The following is a 16,525-nucleotide window of genomic DNA, read 5'->3' as shown; positions in this document are numbered from 1 at the left end:
TCCTTTACTTCTTAACATGCCAATTAAGAACAGGACTGCTTTGGTCCCACCTTGTTGGAGGTAAGCTCATCTGAGAGTTTGAGGATGTCTTAATATACAGTGCTCTATTGGACGCTCTGTACTCTGATATTATAATTCAATGTTGATTTGCCTTGTGCTTTGTGTTGGACTTCGTGTTGGATGTGTATCTTTCTTGGGTTCCACAAGTAGTATATATTGCTGTATGACTCCGCCTTTTTGTCTGTACTTTGACACATTGCAATGGCTCAATACAATTGCTCTGCGAGGGTACCCAATGGGTAGCCAGTCTTCCGTTAATCAAGAATGCCGTAGCAGGGTCATGTTTTATGAAAGTTGAGGATCATGTGACTACACACAGCCAGTTGAAACTCCCGATTTCTGTGGACCATACAGGATACATTGACTTTAACAGAGTCACCCCATGCCAATAGTTATTTTGCCTGGTTAATTGATCACTTTTAATTTGCCTCACTTCAATTCTAGGAGGGAAGTTTAGTTGGCAGATGTTACAGATTGAAAAAAGTTCAACATTTAACAGGAGTACAACAAGATTGAGATAACACATAGGAACAGTAACAATGTCTGAACAACAGTGTCCTTCCATTATGGCCACTCTACCCTGAGCTGCTGACAAGTTACGGGTGATCTTACAGGTGATCTTACATTCCACTTATCTGCTTCCCTGTGATGTCATAATATCTTTGAAGCTCAATGTTTGCATTCTGGTTGCTAGGAGGCAGCTTCTTAAGCAGTTGCTAGACTGGCGCCGGCACTGAGGGGAGTAAGAGGTCTGGTGACAGTTACTGCAGATTGCTCCCTTGACCAAACTTCCTCCAACATGGGTCCCCTTCCAGCCCACCCTGCAGCCATGACGTGATAATGGGCAGCCCCGCTTCCTTGGGGAAGCGTGGATTCTTATAGAAAAGATCCTGCTTCTGGGTGTCTCCTGCCGTAACATGTCCAGTGCCGGCAGGAAGAAACCTGGTAGCGTGGTGATAGACTGGTTAGACAGCAGGCAAGCCAAGACCTTACGAGTGACAAATGAAAGAGAATCCTTTCATGTGAGTACTGAACTGTGATCATAATGTGTTCACCTTTCCAAGCTGTGCTCATTATAAATGTTAAGTGCTCAGATGTATTTTGAACTCCCTTAACAGAGGTGCTAACTTGCATGTATGTGCTGCGAATTTTTTTTCAGTGGGCTGAGGAGCCAAACTAATTTGCCTGAGGTCTCACAAAGTCACATCTGTTACCATGTTTTTACAGAGCCATTTTTCCAGAAAGAAATGTTGGAAAAAACAAACAATCTCATCTGCTCTGCAGCAACATCGTTAATAGTCTTGACCACACCTGATTGGTAGAAGTAATTGACTTACTTATCAACAGACAGTGCTTTATAAAAGCCTTTCTGGAAGGTTTTAAGTCTAAAAAAGCCAAACAACTTCTACAGAACAGTAGCCAGGAAGTAAACCACCTCCATAGATTACTGTGCTCCTAAAGTTGCTGATGGCCTTTTCGCTTTCCTTGCTCATTTCACAAGCTCCTCCTCAACACACTGGGACCAAATTGGAGGTTTCTACAAATTAATTTGCTATGTTGTTCACCCTTTTCATGCCACACTGGAACACAGAATATAAGAGAACTTTGCCTGTTTCCTAAATAAGTGCTGATTTCATGTTTCTTTTAATCAGGGAAGTGATTTATTCCCAATCATCGAAGGATTGTGACTTTCACTAAAAAGGAATGACTTCCAAATTATTAGGTATGGAATTTTAAGACTTCCTCTACCAAAATGCTTATTGAATTACTGTCAGAAGTAGTCAACAACCAAGAAGATTTGACTCCCATCCACGTGCAATTAGAAACACAATTCTTCTGCGTATCAAGGTTGCGTTTAAAAGAAAATCCTATTGCAAAGTGTTTTGTGAATCAGGACCCACGTGCCTTGGGCTGCACTTACCTGAAATATACCTAATGATAATGTTTTATTAGGAAACAACATAATTCTTTAACTGTGTAGTAGTAATGTGACGAGCGTGCCTGTGTGGTTTGATGTCAGAGTTTCTACTTTTATGTGGGACCTGTGAGCTCCTGGGTTCGAAAAGGTACTGTTGGGAGTTGAGTGAGGAAGACTGGTAGGATGGATGTGGGGGAATCCAATGTCCTACATATATACCTGTGTCTCCTGCTACCTACCCTTTCCTACGGTTTCATAGACCCTGAACGTGTAGCAGACCGAGCAGGGGCAGCTCGTCCATAATGGGCGAGGGAGCATCGACCCATCGGGTCTTGGCCCCCTATACCCCATTATGGAGTAGCCAGCCTCGTGAAATACGAGCACTCCCTCTGCTGTTTTTTTCATCTAAGGGAGTGCTCTTAACTGTCAAAGGGAAACATGGTTTCCTTTTCAAAGTAAAAGTTCCCTAGTCATGCAAGCTCAATGAGCCTTGCAAGACTGGGGATGTTTGGTTCCCCAGCCTCACATGGGTCATTGGAAATGCTGGCTGGGGAACTGCATGTCTGTATGTCCAAGGGGGCGCTCCTGTACCTCCTTGCACATGCATACAGAGCAGGCTGGAGTGGGGCGTCTTGTCACCCATGCTTAGGCAAGAAGCTTCCTGATTCCTGTTTGTGCTAGCAGGGGCCTGGGTACTGGTGAGAAAAGACCTGCAGCAGAAGGTAAGTTTGTTCATGTTCTGCTTTTTTAATTTTTTTTGTTATTATGTGTATGGATGCTGCAAGCTTGTGTTGTTAGGTGAATTAATGTATGATGATGGGCGCTGGTGTGCATGAGAGCGTGATTGCTCTGTGCATGTTGTGTAAATGTGTGTGTTTGTATGTTCATTTATTTATTTAAATATGTGTATGGATGCATGTATGCTTCTGTTATGAGTGATCGCACGATGAATGTTCGTGTGGATGAAACAGAGAGTGTTTGCTGTGTGTATGTTGTGTAAATGTGTATGTACGTTTATTTATTATTTAAATATGTGTAAGGATGCATGTATGCTTGCGTTATGAGTGAGTGCATCATGGGTACTCGAGTGACTGAAACAGAGAGTGCTTGCTGTGTGTATGTTGTGTAAATGTGTGTGTTTGTAGGTTCATTTAGTTATTATTTAAATATGTGTATGGATGCATGTATGCTTGTGTTATGAGTGAGTGCATGATGGGTGCTCGTGACTGAGAATGAGACAGCGAGTGCTTGCTGTGTGTATGTTGTGTATGTGTGTGCGTGTGTGTGTGTTTGTTTGTGCTGGTCTGAGATGATTTTGGCGAGTGGAGGTAGGAGGTTTGTACAACAAAGGCATTTTAAAAATGCCTTTGTTGCACAACCCCCCTGAAATATCCTTTTACACAGGTTTGATGGTATGAAAGGTTTATTCGTGTATGAGGATTGAAACCCACCGGTCATCACAATTTACAGAACATAACTCACCCTTTCCTGTGCATTATTCTCCCAGCAAATATATTCTAGCATTCTAGCATCCTCCCTTCCTAGAACATTCTATATTCTATATCTATAGCCCATCTGCACATGTGAATACACAAACAATGTAAACCATAATACAGATACATAAATAATAACCAATAACAATGAGATACTACACCACCTCCCCACCGGCCAAAATTAGCTCTCTGTCTGAGGTGCTGTGAGGCCCAGGGGGCAGGGATGGTATTTATTTACTGGACATCTATGATAGATGAGTATGACCAGAAGGAACTGAGTCTACCAGTATTTTTTTACTAATAACATTTCCATTACTTTTGCCACTAATTGTTACAGTTCCAGAACCATTCTTTAATAAGTAGGTCTGGTTATTTTACTTGACCACGTCTTTAAAGCTGATTATCGCCAGTGGGCATCTGCAGTAAAAACATATTAGAAGAATTTAAGTGCTGCCTTTTCGCGTTCGGTGTATTGGTATACGGTATTGCTACGAGCTTTTCTCCGCTTAAGAAAACATACTTTTGGAAGAACGGATACACACGTGGAGAAGCACATATAAATCACGCCATGCAGCCACAGTGTTTTGTTACTCTATCAAACCAAGGCAGAACTGTAGTGGGAAATGCAATAGTTTGTTTCCTAGATATAGCTATATTTTTGGAATTAAATTAAATTGTGTGCTGTTTCCATTTCCATACATGTTTAATGGGCTTAATCCAAATATTTACGTAGTTTGTGGCCATTGTCAACCTCTTGAACAGCAGCTCACATAGTCCAAAATGATTGTGTAAACTAAAAGTCTTAACTCTCCCTTCTCACCATTAATCGAATGCTTTTGGAGATACTTATGCATGTTTCCTGCAAGTTTTCTTCACAATTTAAACATTTTATACTGAAAGGAGACACTGTTTTACCACAAAATAAAAAGTCTTATTAGGTTTCACTATGGAGGAAAGAGTTGACTTGGCGTCCTCCCTGCCCAACACCCCTTTTCAAATCTACAGAAGGCGAATTTCCTGGTAGGCCTCTGCACACTGGGCCTCTTTTGTGTCGTATTTCTAAATGTCCTCATAGGAAAAGGGTTGGGCTTGCGAACATGTGTAATATGGGGCCACTTTGAAAAATATTTGCAGAGCCTCTTTCGGTTCCCAGTCCGCCCATGTACACAATGCAGTCTTTTTGCCATGCCCTGCGTTTTCCTCTCACTCTCACAGCTACACCTTCTCTGTAGCCTTTACATCTCTCCGTTATATCCATGTTGCTCCCAATCCAGGGCCTAATTCACAGAAGCGTTTCATAATGGCAAAACAAAAAAAAAAAACACATGGGCCCTCATTACGACCCTGGCGGATTTTTTCCGCCATCGGCGGACTTTTCCGCCATGGCGCAAAGTCCCTTTACGCCATGGCGGATGGCGGACTTACCGCCCCATTCCGAGGTCGGCGGGGCGGTAAGTCCCCATTGACCCATTTACCCTTCCCCATTCCCATTTCGGCCCCATAGGGCTCAATGGGAGTGGGGAAGGTGTTAATTACGCCACCGTACACTACGGTGGCGTAATTAACACCGAGGTCCCATAGCGCCATGGATTTTTACGCCCGCAAGAAGCGGGCGGAAAAATGACCATGGCGCTATGGGAACTCGTAGTTGGCGGTAAGGGGTCGGCGCAGCTAACGCTGGCGCAAACCCCTTAGCGCCAGGGTCGTAATGAGGGCCATGGACTTTAAAGAAAGAAATATAGAAACAGGGAGAACTTCAATTTCACCAATCAAGGATTCGCAATAGAAATGTCGGAAAAACAACAGCCAACAGAAAGTTTTTGCAAAAATTGTAAAACAATTAAACGCAAAAAAAAAAAAAAAAAAAAAAAAAAAAAAAAAAAAATGGCAAAACCCCATTGGAAACCTCTGTGTGAATTCTGCCCCTAGTCTCTCCATTAAACATCATGGCCACATCCATTTTCATCTATCGCACCCCCAAGGTTCTACTTCCCGTCCTTGTATATTAATTTAATACAGTTCTTTGTTATACTATCCCATGAAAACTACCCCTTATTAAAGACAAAGAGGTAAAAATTAAGATGTAAAAAACGAGTTTAATATTATTAAAAATAGCGTGGTCAATGATAATGAAGACACTAAAACCAAAACAAACAAAATACATATGCAAATTAGCCCTGATACTTCAATTTTATAAAATAATGTCCTTGCATGTTTTTTTTTTAAGAAGCGAATGGGCATTGTGAATGGGCATAATAAAATGGAGGCACACCAGTAGACCCATCAGCCTAAAGCTGAGCCTTGAGCAACTAATTATCAAAGAATACAGTGTTAGCATAAACCATTGGAAACACCTCATAACCCTGAATATCCTAAGTTTATGTCCACCCGCTGGGTGCACTTCTTTTAAACGGATTCCTTTCTTGTGTCTCATGAGGCCTAGTCAGATATCTTTACCATGTTTCCTGCATGTGATGTATATTCCTGCACATTTACAAATGTCAAATTCTAAATCCTGTAAACAATCCCTTTATAATGGGTTTTTCATTTCATTAATATGGGATTTGTTTTAGAAAAAAAGATTACATTTTGAAGCAGCCTTCTTCCTTTTCATTGTCTTCATTTTGAATGAATGTCACTATCGTTTTTGTTTTTGACTATGTTTTTCTTTCCATGCGTTGTGCGAACTGTGTATTCTGCATTACACCATGCATCTGCCATGTACCTAGCTCAGCATCTCTCTATTATTCTGCATGACACCATGCATCTGCCATGTAGCTAGCTCAGCATCTCTCCATTATTCTGCATTACACCATGCATCTGCCATGTACCTAGCTCAGCATCTCTCTATTATTCTGCATGACACCATGCATCTGCCATGTAGCTAGCTCAGCATCTCTCTATTATTCTGCATGACACCATGCATCTGCCATGTAGCTAGCTCAGCATCTCTCTATTATTCTGCATGATATCTGCCATGTAGCTAGCTCAGCATCTCTCTATTATTCTGCATGACACCATGCATCTGCCATGTACCTAGCTCAGCATCTCTCTATTATTCTGCATGACACCATGCATCTGCCATGTAGCTAGCTCAGCATCTCTCTATTATTCTGCATGACACCATGCATCTGCCATGTAGCTAGCTCAGCATCTCTCTATTATTCTGCATGACACCATGCATCTGCCATGTACCTAGCTCAGCATCTCTCTATTCTATCATTCACCTCTTCCACCTTCGTTTTCGTCTCCTTATCCGTGTGCGCACAGAGTACTTTCCGTCAGTTCAGACATGTGTGCCCCTTGGCTCTCATTGGGTTATTACTGGATACCAGTGACAAGCACATCACAGTTGTTTTTTTGTAAATGTTCATAATTGTATGTGTGTACCGAAGTCTTTTATTTCGGCAAAGCCATTTTAACCATTTTGCACACAAAATCCAAGCAGAAGGTAAATACCTCATTGATTTAAATACACAATGTTCATCCGTTGTTATTTTCAGCAGCCTGTAGGCCAGAGGTGTCTGGAAAAGACCCGGAGCTACGCTGATGTCGGAACTGTTGGGACTGGGGGCTAGCTAGTCTTTTGGCTGTAGCTCTTGAGATTCTATCCGGGGCTACAACCAAAAGACCAGGGGCTATAGTCCCCTTAGCCCCCCCCCTAGCAACGCCTCTGCTGTAGGCTGCAACAACAGACCTCGTTTTAGAAAACGTCTCCTTAAGGAAATATATAAAGGATTAAGTGGTACAAAATGTTCACTTGTCTACACAGTCCTTATTCTATCCAGCAACAGAATAACGAACCGGGAGGATTCCTAATCAGGAACGGTTCCAATAACAAAAAAACACTTTCAAACTACCAAACTTCTAGCACAACCTTTTTTCCCAACGATTGTTTACATAACTCATTAAAAAAACATTTGCCATATGGGTCCCTCAAGACAGGTTTATAATTATGGCCTAACCGGAGGGGGTCACTCGACAGGAGAGGAAGGTCCATCAATGCAGCCACATAGTACCCCCATAGTTCAGCTCCAAATCCCGCAGCAGGAACAGCCTGCATTCTATACTTTTCCATGGCAGGGGAGATACTCCTTCCTCAATAAGGAATATTAATGCTGCCTGGTCAAAGTATTTGAACTGTTCTCTACCTGGCTATTCCAATTGCAATTATGGCGGTCCGATAGCCCCAAATAAACATAACTCTCCACCAGTTTCAATTTAAAATTGCCCAAAAAAGAATAACATTAGCAAATTTGATAATTCGATGGGGTAAAAATCCTAGCTTTAGACTATGTAATATACATTTCTAAATCTTTATCCTGGTAATAGTTTGAAAAGGCAGTCAGATGTTTTTGCAGGCCTAAAGGGGTCTTAGAAATTAAAACAGCATCATCAGCAAATAATAAAATGCCCCATTATTTGCTGCCAAATAGCAGCGAGTCAGCTTCCAAACTATTAATCCCAACTGCAAAATCATTAATAAATAAGGAGAATAAAAAAGCTTGCCTAACCTCTTTTAAAATAATTTGGAAATGAGGGGTATGCTCCCCTGAAGGGCCCCAACGGACCCCTGCACAAGTGTGTTCATGTTACTGGGACATTGCAAAGGTCAATGTTACCGGTATCCCAATAGATTCTAGCCAGGCCCACAGTTAAGGCCTAGAAACAGAATCAAAGGCTGAATGCAGAACGATAAAAGCTACATGTATAGTCATCCTCCTAAACTTAACATATTTGTCCAACAACAAAGACAATCTGAAGGACTGATCTAATGCAGATGTGGATTTTCTAAACCCAGCCTGAACTGGGGATAAGATACTTTTTTCAGCACACCATGACTCTAGCCTTAAGGTCAATACCTTATCATAGAGCTTGCGACGAGAATCCAATTAGAATTTAGGCCTGTAATTAGTGGGATCACTGGGGTCCCCCTTTTTTAAATATTGGGACAATGACTGAACAGTGCCGACTTCTAGGGATTCGATTCCTCTCTAGAACTTCACTAAAGGGTACACATATTTGTGGCTCCTCCTTCAACCAGAAATCCAAGCCTGGTGCTTTATTAGATTTCTGTCGAGCTAAAGTAAGCTCTGTCTCCCCTTCAGTACATTTCTAGGGCTCAAGAGCAGAACCAACCGACTCAGCATCAAAAAGGCGAGGACAGGCGAAATGAGTCTGCTTATGCATCAATCCTACACCCGCAGTATCTGCATGAAACAGAGAGCCATAATGGGATAGCCATACCTGGCCCTGTATCAAAGAAGACAGCACAGATGACGAAGAGCTTTCAGCAACCACCTCCAAAAATCAAATCTTATTGTGTGAATGCATCACAGATTTCAGAGCCCGACAGCGCTTCTCAAACTGCTACACTTTCTTCTCAGCAAGCAATGACTTATAGGCAAGTGTTTGCTTTTAATATCATTCCAATTCCTGCTATGCAGATTTTTTAAAGCCTTATGCAATCCAGGCTTTGCCCCTCTACTCTCTTTATCATACCATCCAAGCCCATTTGATGGTAACTTGTGATAACTGTTTTTATGGGTAACATACCCCTTCACAGTACTCACTGACTGATCATAAAACAATAAATGATTACAATCCAGATCACCTCTCAAATAAGCATTCAAGAAAGGTAACAAATCAGAGTATAGATCTGGCAATATAGATTCATTATACAAGGAGTGCCATTTTACAGGTTTCACCATTGCCAAGTGCTATGAGGATTTGACCAAGATTGGCGAACAAATTACCTCTCCCCAACGCTCCAAAACATTGTATATAAGCTTTAAGGGATCATGATCTCTCTCTGATCTCACAATGATCTCAAACGAGATCACCCTGTGCCAAGACGGAAGATCCACCAACATGTAATTAATATGGGTCTGAGCTAACCTAGACCTAAAAGTCAATTTTGCCGGGATTTCTCCCCATGCCTGACCAATACATGCCCTTAGGCCGTAACTATAAAAGATAAGGACTACCTTACTACCAAAAGCATAATTCTTCTGAGGGGCATCAAGGGATAATTCAGGAATGCCCGAAAGTTCATCTTCTACAAGATGATCCCTACAACAAGATCAGGTTCAAACTGAGAGTTAAGATCACCTACAACAACCAACCGGTCTTAGCTACAGCTCCATCACCCCCACTGCTTCCAAAGATGCCTCAAGTAGGCATTCAGAAAACGAAATGCCTAGACTATCGTACCATTTAATTCTAAATCCCCAACAGGTCTGGAGAACTGGATAGCATCAAGCAACAACACAGTGCCCGAGAGATGTTTGCACCCAAAAAATCAACCCACCCTTTGGGCGTCTTCTTGAACATTTAAGTGCTGGGTTAAATAAAGTGTGATAACCCAGTCTATGCACTTGGTCTATACTCCATATCTCATTCTGCATTAGAAATAAACTCATTCCACTCTAGATCATCAATATTAGGACCGAGAACCCTAATATTCCATGAGAAAATCATAATAACACTTTTCAATTGGGGACATGGCTCTGACCCCCTGACCCTCTTACAACACCCACCAAGGGGCTATTAAACCTGCAGTGGGGTGGACAAGCTTTAGGCAGCGGTACACACTCTCAGAGGCACCTCAGGAAATAACTACGCTCTTTTGCGACATAGAGGCCTTCAATGCACGATCAAGAGATTCTCTAGGACAATGCAAAATCTTACTGCTTATCAAGAGAGGCTTGATTACAATCCCCCCTCATTATCTCAGGTATTACTACCACTTCAGGAAGAGTCTCTACAATATCCTTGTGCCAGGAATCATGGAGGTTGCACATTTTAAAAACAACATCCAAATAAACCATGATCCCCTTGGTCGCTAATGCTTCCTTGCAGTTAATCATGCATGTCCTCTCAAAAGGGTTTACAAATCCAAATCTGATATTGCAGCCCCCACAAAACATACAGTCATAAAGAATTTGGCAAGTAATAAAAATACTACTTGTGATGTCATGAACTTCCAAAGTCTCTGATAGGGTTTTAACTAGGGTGCTTATAGGTGTTCTTGTTTACATGCTATCTTCTCTTAAAGTACATATCAGATTTGTGGATCTCCATCCCACAAATCAGGCACAGTCTCTTTTTTGGAATCAGCTTACCCAGCGAAAGGCTCTTTCTTCTCTGGTGCCAACAGTGAATGGTCTCTATTGACCGATTTTAAATCAACAAGGCCTCCAACTGGGGCACTTCCAGTCTTTTCAGTCTTTCCACTGGCACATGGACAGGCCTCCACAGCCAAGGAAGGGTACACAGATGTAGGGATGGTACATTCACTCGATACCACGGCTGGGGGTGACTGAAACGAGATCGATACCTTAGGCAAGACAGCAACCCTATTTTCAGATGGCCACACATCTAACTTCTGGGAATCCACAGATGCTTTGATGTTTGTGATGCTTTATCCATCATGTTAAAACTCATCCTCCACCTCACATTATCAAAATAGGCACCCTCCAGTATAGAGTAATCATTTACAAACCTGTCTATAATTACTAGACATTTGGCCAAGCGTGCATTATCAGTAATCCTAGCTTCCTCCTGTGCCCCTATGGCCTTTTCCCGCTCCTCTAGGTGCTGTACAATAGTCACCATAATCAGGGAAAATGGGAAAACCCTGGGGCTCACATGAGAAATACTAGGGCCTGAGCTGATCTGAGGACAAGAAAAAAGGAAATCCCACATTTTATGAAGCCACTTTAGAGCCATAGACATTAGGTTGAATATCGCCAAACAGAGATAATGGCAATGCCTCATGATATGAGCTATCACACTGATCAGAGGCAACTTCCACCGAGATGGCCCCCCCCTGTATATCATCCCACTCCATGATTACTTTGTGGACTTGAGAAATTTCAGCCAACATCTGCACCATAGGAGCATTTCCTACTGTTAAAGATGCAGTTGCTGAAGGTGGCAAAGCCTCTCAGAGCCAATATAAGTGATTGCACCTACCTCCTCTAAATCAGTACCAGAATACATGGGGACAGAGAGAACCTTATCCACCTTGTCCACTATAGTAACATTAGCCAGACCTTGGCAATTCTCCATCTATACACGTTCAATTGAGCACTCCAGTGCCTCCAAAATATAGCGATCTGATGACTCCTGTTGGATTTCTTTAAGATGCTCATCTGCCCTGGGGGCAACTGAAATTTCTGTGTCTCTCAAAGACTCAGGCTGATGGTATACTAAGAGCTGTCCTGATCCTCTCTCCACCACTGGGACAAGGGCTGGGGCAGAGGGACCATGAAAGCAAACCTGTGTATGAGCCATCAAACTTTGGTGCACTGAACTAGCCAACAAACTTTGCTCCGACATTGCCTCTGATGTTAAGATATTCCCTCCCAGACAGTTGTGTGTAGAATCAAGACCATCAGAGAGGTGTTATGACTTTGAAGGGATCAACAGAACAATAGAAGTAGAAGTGGATGAATGGTAAATGTATGCATTTGTTGGAAGAATTGAAGGAAAATTTTAAAAACTTGGCGGGAGGTTTGAAAAATTACATCAACAGTAATAAATAGAGCAGGGTAAAACTTTAAATAATTCACAGGAATGTTTGCAGAGCTTATGGGAGAAATGTGAGAAATAGGAGAATGTCTCCAACGTCTGAGTCTGGCAAAGCAAATGAGCCAATAAACGGAGTTTATTTACTTATTTTTTATTTTATTTATTAGCATTTCGTTAATTACAAACTTTTGCTATTCCATTCAATTCAATAAAAAGTAAAAAGTAGAGGGGAAATGCAAAGAGTCAAAGAACCAAAAGGATAATGAAAAAGGAGGAAAGGGAAAAATCACTTCATCAGTACTACAGCAAGAGTAAAATCCCTCTCCAATGGTACATTGTTTCCTCCAGCATGATGTTAATTAGACAGTGTGGACGTGTAAAGGAATCGCTTCCAAAAATGATGGAGGCCCAATTCTAAGGACCACATTATCTCTAAATTTCTTCAAAAAGATAACTACATTTCCCCCCTCGTAAAAAGTCTCCTAACAGGCGTTTGCGTCCGTTCCCAATTTTCTTTCTCCATGCGTTCATACAGAAAAAGTGTTCTCTGGGTTTTTAACTATGTACAGAAGAGAAGCAGGTGCTGAAGTGACTCCACTTCTCCATTGCATAAGCAGCATTTCACATCCTTTGACATTCCACCATATCTATTCAATGTTATCTTGGTATGAAGAAAATTCAGACGGGATCTCAAGAAGAGATCTCTATATCTTGTGTTAGGAAATGTTTCCAAGTAATGTGGAGTAACGTTAGGATCACTAGATAATGTTCTTGAAAATGTGTGGATTTTGGAATGAGATCTCTTGAATTCTATTTCGTTCCAGTTTTCCGTCCACAAAGTTTTCTTAACCAATGATTTTGGCAGAGAGTATCGACTGTCAGATCAAGGCTTCTAATTTCTTCCCTGTCAAATTCAATTGACCAAAACTCAGAGTTATTGCAGCGACGTTCCTTCTTCAAATCAGACTTCATGCCATAGAGATTCTCAAAATGATCCATCCATCCTGTTTCGTGAATAGCATTTAGTTGGAGAGCGCTGTTGTCAGACTCTTTACCAGTTAGTAGTTGCCAAACATTCCTCAATTTTCTCATATTAAGGGACTGCATCATACATTCCGCATCGTTCTGGTAGAGAGAGGCTCTGTGGGTTATTGCCCGATAACTAAATTGTTGTTTTCTTTCTTTTCTCTCCTGGTCTCTTGAGATCATGAGATGGGATTTTAGTCTCCTGAGATCACATTGCAGCATACGCTTTTGATTTGTCATAGACATATCATAAACTAGGTTTATCTCAAAATTATTTTGTAAACAAATATATGACAGCAATATCCATTGAGGAATTGTTGGGTACCCCAACCTTGTCACTATTTGTAGCTCTGGGTATCTCTTATCATCCAAAATTATTTAAGTTAACATTTATCATACTACCAGCAACCAAAATGTAACATATTAAAGACTATAGATAATTAGTATTAGAAGACCATTCCAAATAACACATATTAAAATCATTCAATACACCAATTGTTCACGCTATCTAATTAGCTATTTATCTACTTCTCTAACAAGCTATCTATTGACAGAAATCTAGATGAATTACTGATTCGAACAATCAATTGACTGATTGAATAATCTACCTACAAATGTGTAAGAAATTAGATAGATAAACACACAATAGAGAGATATTTGGTGTCTCTGGGATGGTACAACCTGCCTTTGAATACCTGGACCCCAGAAGCACCACAATACAAACCAATAGGTGTTGCAAAGCATGCACTAAGTAGTCAGTAACAAAAGAATTGGAATTCAGTATTTTTGGTATAGGTATAGCCTAGCCCCGCTGAATCCAACTATAGCAAACATTTCAGAGTATGATTAATATTTTCTGAACATTTCATGCAGCTTCTATATGGTGGCCAAAGGGCATGGGGGAGTGGTATATTCATTATGTCATTTATATTCAATTGTTCACCCTACCGATATTCTCCTCCTCCAAGCATCTTCACTCAGGTTCCCCATAACATCACTCAGTTCCAAGACATGGGATGTTATGGAACGTGAAGGATGCCCCTCATCTCTAACAGTGGAATAGACAACAGAAACAATGCAAACACAAAGAAGTAAAAACATTCCCCTGTGAAGCTATCTTTGTGTGGTGCCTTAGCTACGTTGATATGGTGGCCTTATTTTACATTTTTTCTCAAATAATTTGGTTTATTGCCTCTTGGGCTGGAATAACCTTGTAGCCAAACCCCTTGAAATAGTACATCTGGGATCAGAGTACTCCTAAAACAAATTTGATTCTCTCTTGTAAAAGCTTGTACATCCAGTTACTTCTTCTGGCCCGTCTATCTCCCTACAGGAAGCCTCACTCTGGTAAACAGTTCCATACAAAATCGCTTTATTCCTGTAAGGCTTCTTTTTGGCAAATGTGTTTTTGGCAGCTTAATGGTCAAGGAAGCTTAACTCAAACTCACTCTCCTAGCTCAAACATACTAGAGTTCAATGCCTTGATTGCTGCTAGTCGCTACTGTTTTGTAGTGTGAATTATTTTAGGATCTTTCTATTTTAATACTTAATATTTTAGCCTACTGTGTTGAATTTTAGTACTTTTTACATTGAATTGATTTAGTAGCTATGATAAATTGAAATTTGAAAGTGTATCTGTGCTCTATATATGCAACGGATTATATTGCAAGCCTTCCTTTGTTTAGCTTCGATTAGTGCCAGCAAGTTAATCACATAAGGAGTGCTCGGGACTACATTTCCCATGCTCTTTGTAGTCCAGAGCAGTATTTCTTTGCTCACAAAGTGCATCAGCGCCGGCGCATGAGCGTTTGGCCGGTTTGTGCCAGTCCGTGACAGCTGTTGGCCGCTCGCTGCTCACTCTCTTGCAGTGCGGGAGAACATGGATATGAAGAATAGTTTGGAGAGTGCCCATTTATTGTACAGATCACACACTGCTGCTATTGTACAATGGTATCTTGATGAGGCAACAGCCTCCCTGGAGCAGAGCGACAGTACAGGGAGTCCTATCATGTTAAACCATCCCGTTGTGCAGCCGGGAATGTGTCTCCCGGGAGAGAATGGTAGTACTAACATTTCAGTCCATGCCACCCCAGTACTGGAGTTGAGGGATCAAAACAAGCATTCTGGGGGCAAGGTTCTGTTGGATGCTGAGAAGGCTCCAGTCATGCTGGTAGACTCTAGGGCACATAGTACTGTGAGCACACTGCAACATGTGAAACAAACAGTTTAAAGCTGAGTACTCCATTTGGTAAATATCTGAATTTGAAGCCTAGCCTTACAAGTTGTATTATAATACTCTTGCTTAGTACAAGATCTCTTGAAACATGCCCTGGATGTCTCTACATATATTGGAAGACAGGAGATAGATGTTGGTGCGCTTACTTAAACCTGGTGACCTAACACAGCAGGGCTTACACATGCCTTAACCATTCCCGCCGGCTATGATATATTACGGCAGGATAGACAGGAGGGTAACGGAGGTAGAGTTGCTTTTATTTTTTAAACTGACCTGGATGTGTGGGAATTTGCAACATCACCTATTGAAGGGTGCAAAATCATACAGCTTAAAATCAGGACAAATGCAGAAACTATATTCAACTTGGTCCTGGTTTATAGACCCCCTCCAACATGATGCATACATTTGCTACACACATTTGTTATACTCTTCTTCCCATTCTGAAAATTGACACAAAAGCCCCAGTCATGGGGGACTTTAATCTTTGGCTGGGAAACGAGAATGGCTCCCAGGTAGGAATTGTGGAAAGCACCTTGGAAAAACTGGTCTTTGAGCAGTTTATTAGATTACAGGCTCACACAAAGGGGAACACCTTGGACTGGGTCACCACATGTAAGGTGGCGTCCACGGATACGGTAGTTGCCCCATGTCTTTGGTTGGACCACTTTTTTGTACATTTTACTATCCTGTGTGATAGGATCGAGAGAAGGAGGGAGGTGAAAAAAGTGTTGGTGACCATGAGGAATTTTAAGAAGCTTACCCCAGAAGCAATGACTCAGTGGCTATTGCCGTTAGCAGAGAAGGTGTCTAAGCGGTATTGTACGATCTGACCGACTATAAAAGTCCGACCCCACCAAAAGACCTAAAACAAACACCACGAAAAGTTCGGACTACCAAAAGTCCAAACTTCTCGTGGTTTGTGTTTAGGTGTTTTGGTGGGGTCGGACTTGGGGCTGGGGGTTGTCCCCCGCAACACCCAGCTCACTATAGTGAGCGGGGGTTGTGGGGCACAACCCCCCAGCCCCGCCAAATGAAGAAAAAAAAAATAATTAAAAGCCGTGGGCTGCGGGGGTGTCCCTCGCAATACTCAGCTCACTATGCTATACAGTATAGTGAGCGGGGTGTTGCGGGAGACACCCCTGCAGCACACCCGAGAAAACTCCCCCAAAAAAACAGGGGCTGTGGTGGTGTCTGCCGCAACGCCCCGCTCCCTATACTTTACAGTATAGTGAGAGGGGTTTGCGGGGGAAACCCCTG

The 16,525-nt window shown here is 41.8% G+C and overlaps 1 protein-coding gene across 4 annotated transcripts in view; it reads left to right on the top strand.

Annotated features, from left to right (window-relative positions):
* Nucleotides 1–731: 731 nt before the first annotated feature.
* The window catches only part of C1PH16orf78 (chromosome 1p C16orf78 homolog), a 598,571-nt gene continuing 582,777 nt past the window's right edge, over nucleotides 732–16,525 (top strand). The window contains exon 1 of one of the 4 annotated variants that reach the window (XM_069649671.1): nucleotides 732–1,082. In XM_069649671.1, the coding sequence (XP_069505772.1) occupies nucleotides 978–1,082 (105 nt within the window). In that variant the 5' untranslated portion in view covers nucleotides 732–977. The remainder of the gene's footprint in view (nucleotides 1,083–16,525) is intronic. The other 3 variants (XM_069649646.1, XM_069649662.1, XM_069649652.1) reach the window with 3 other exon arrangements.

Source organism: Ambystoma mexicanum, chromosome 1p (genome assembly GCF_040938575.1).
Source record: "Ambystoma mexicanum isolate Mex_15411 chromosome 1p, UKY_AmexF1_1, whole genome shotgun sequence".
Classification (NCBI taxonomy): domain Eukaryota; kingdom Metazoa; phylum Chordata; class Amphibia; order Caudata; family Ambystomatidae; genus Ambystoma; species Ambystoma mexicanum.
The sequence above is the reverse complement of the archived record's forward strand: the minus strand, read 5'-3'. Positions and strand labels throughout refer to the sequence as shown.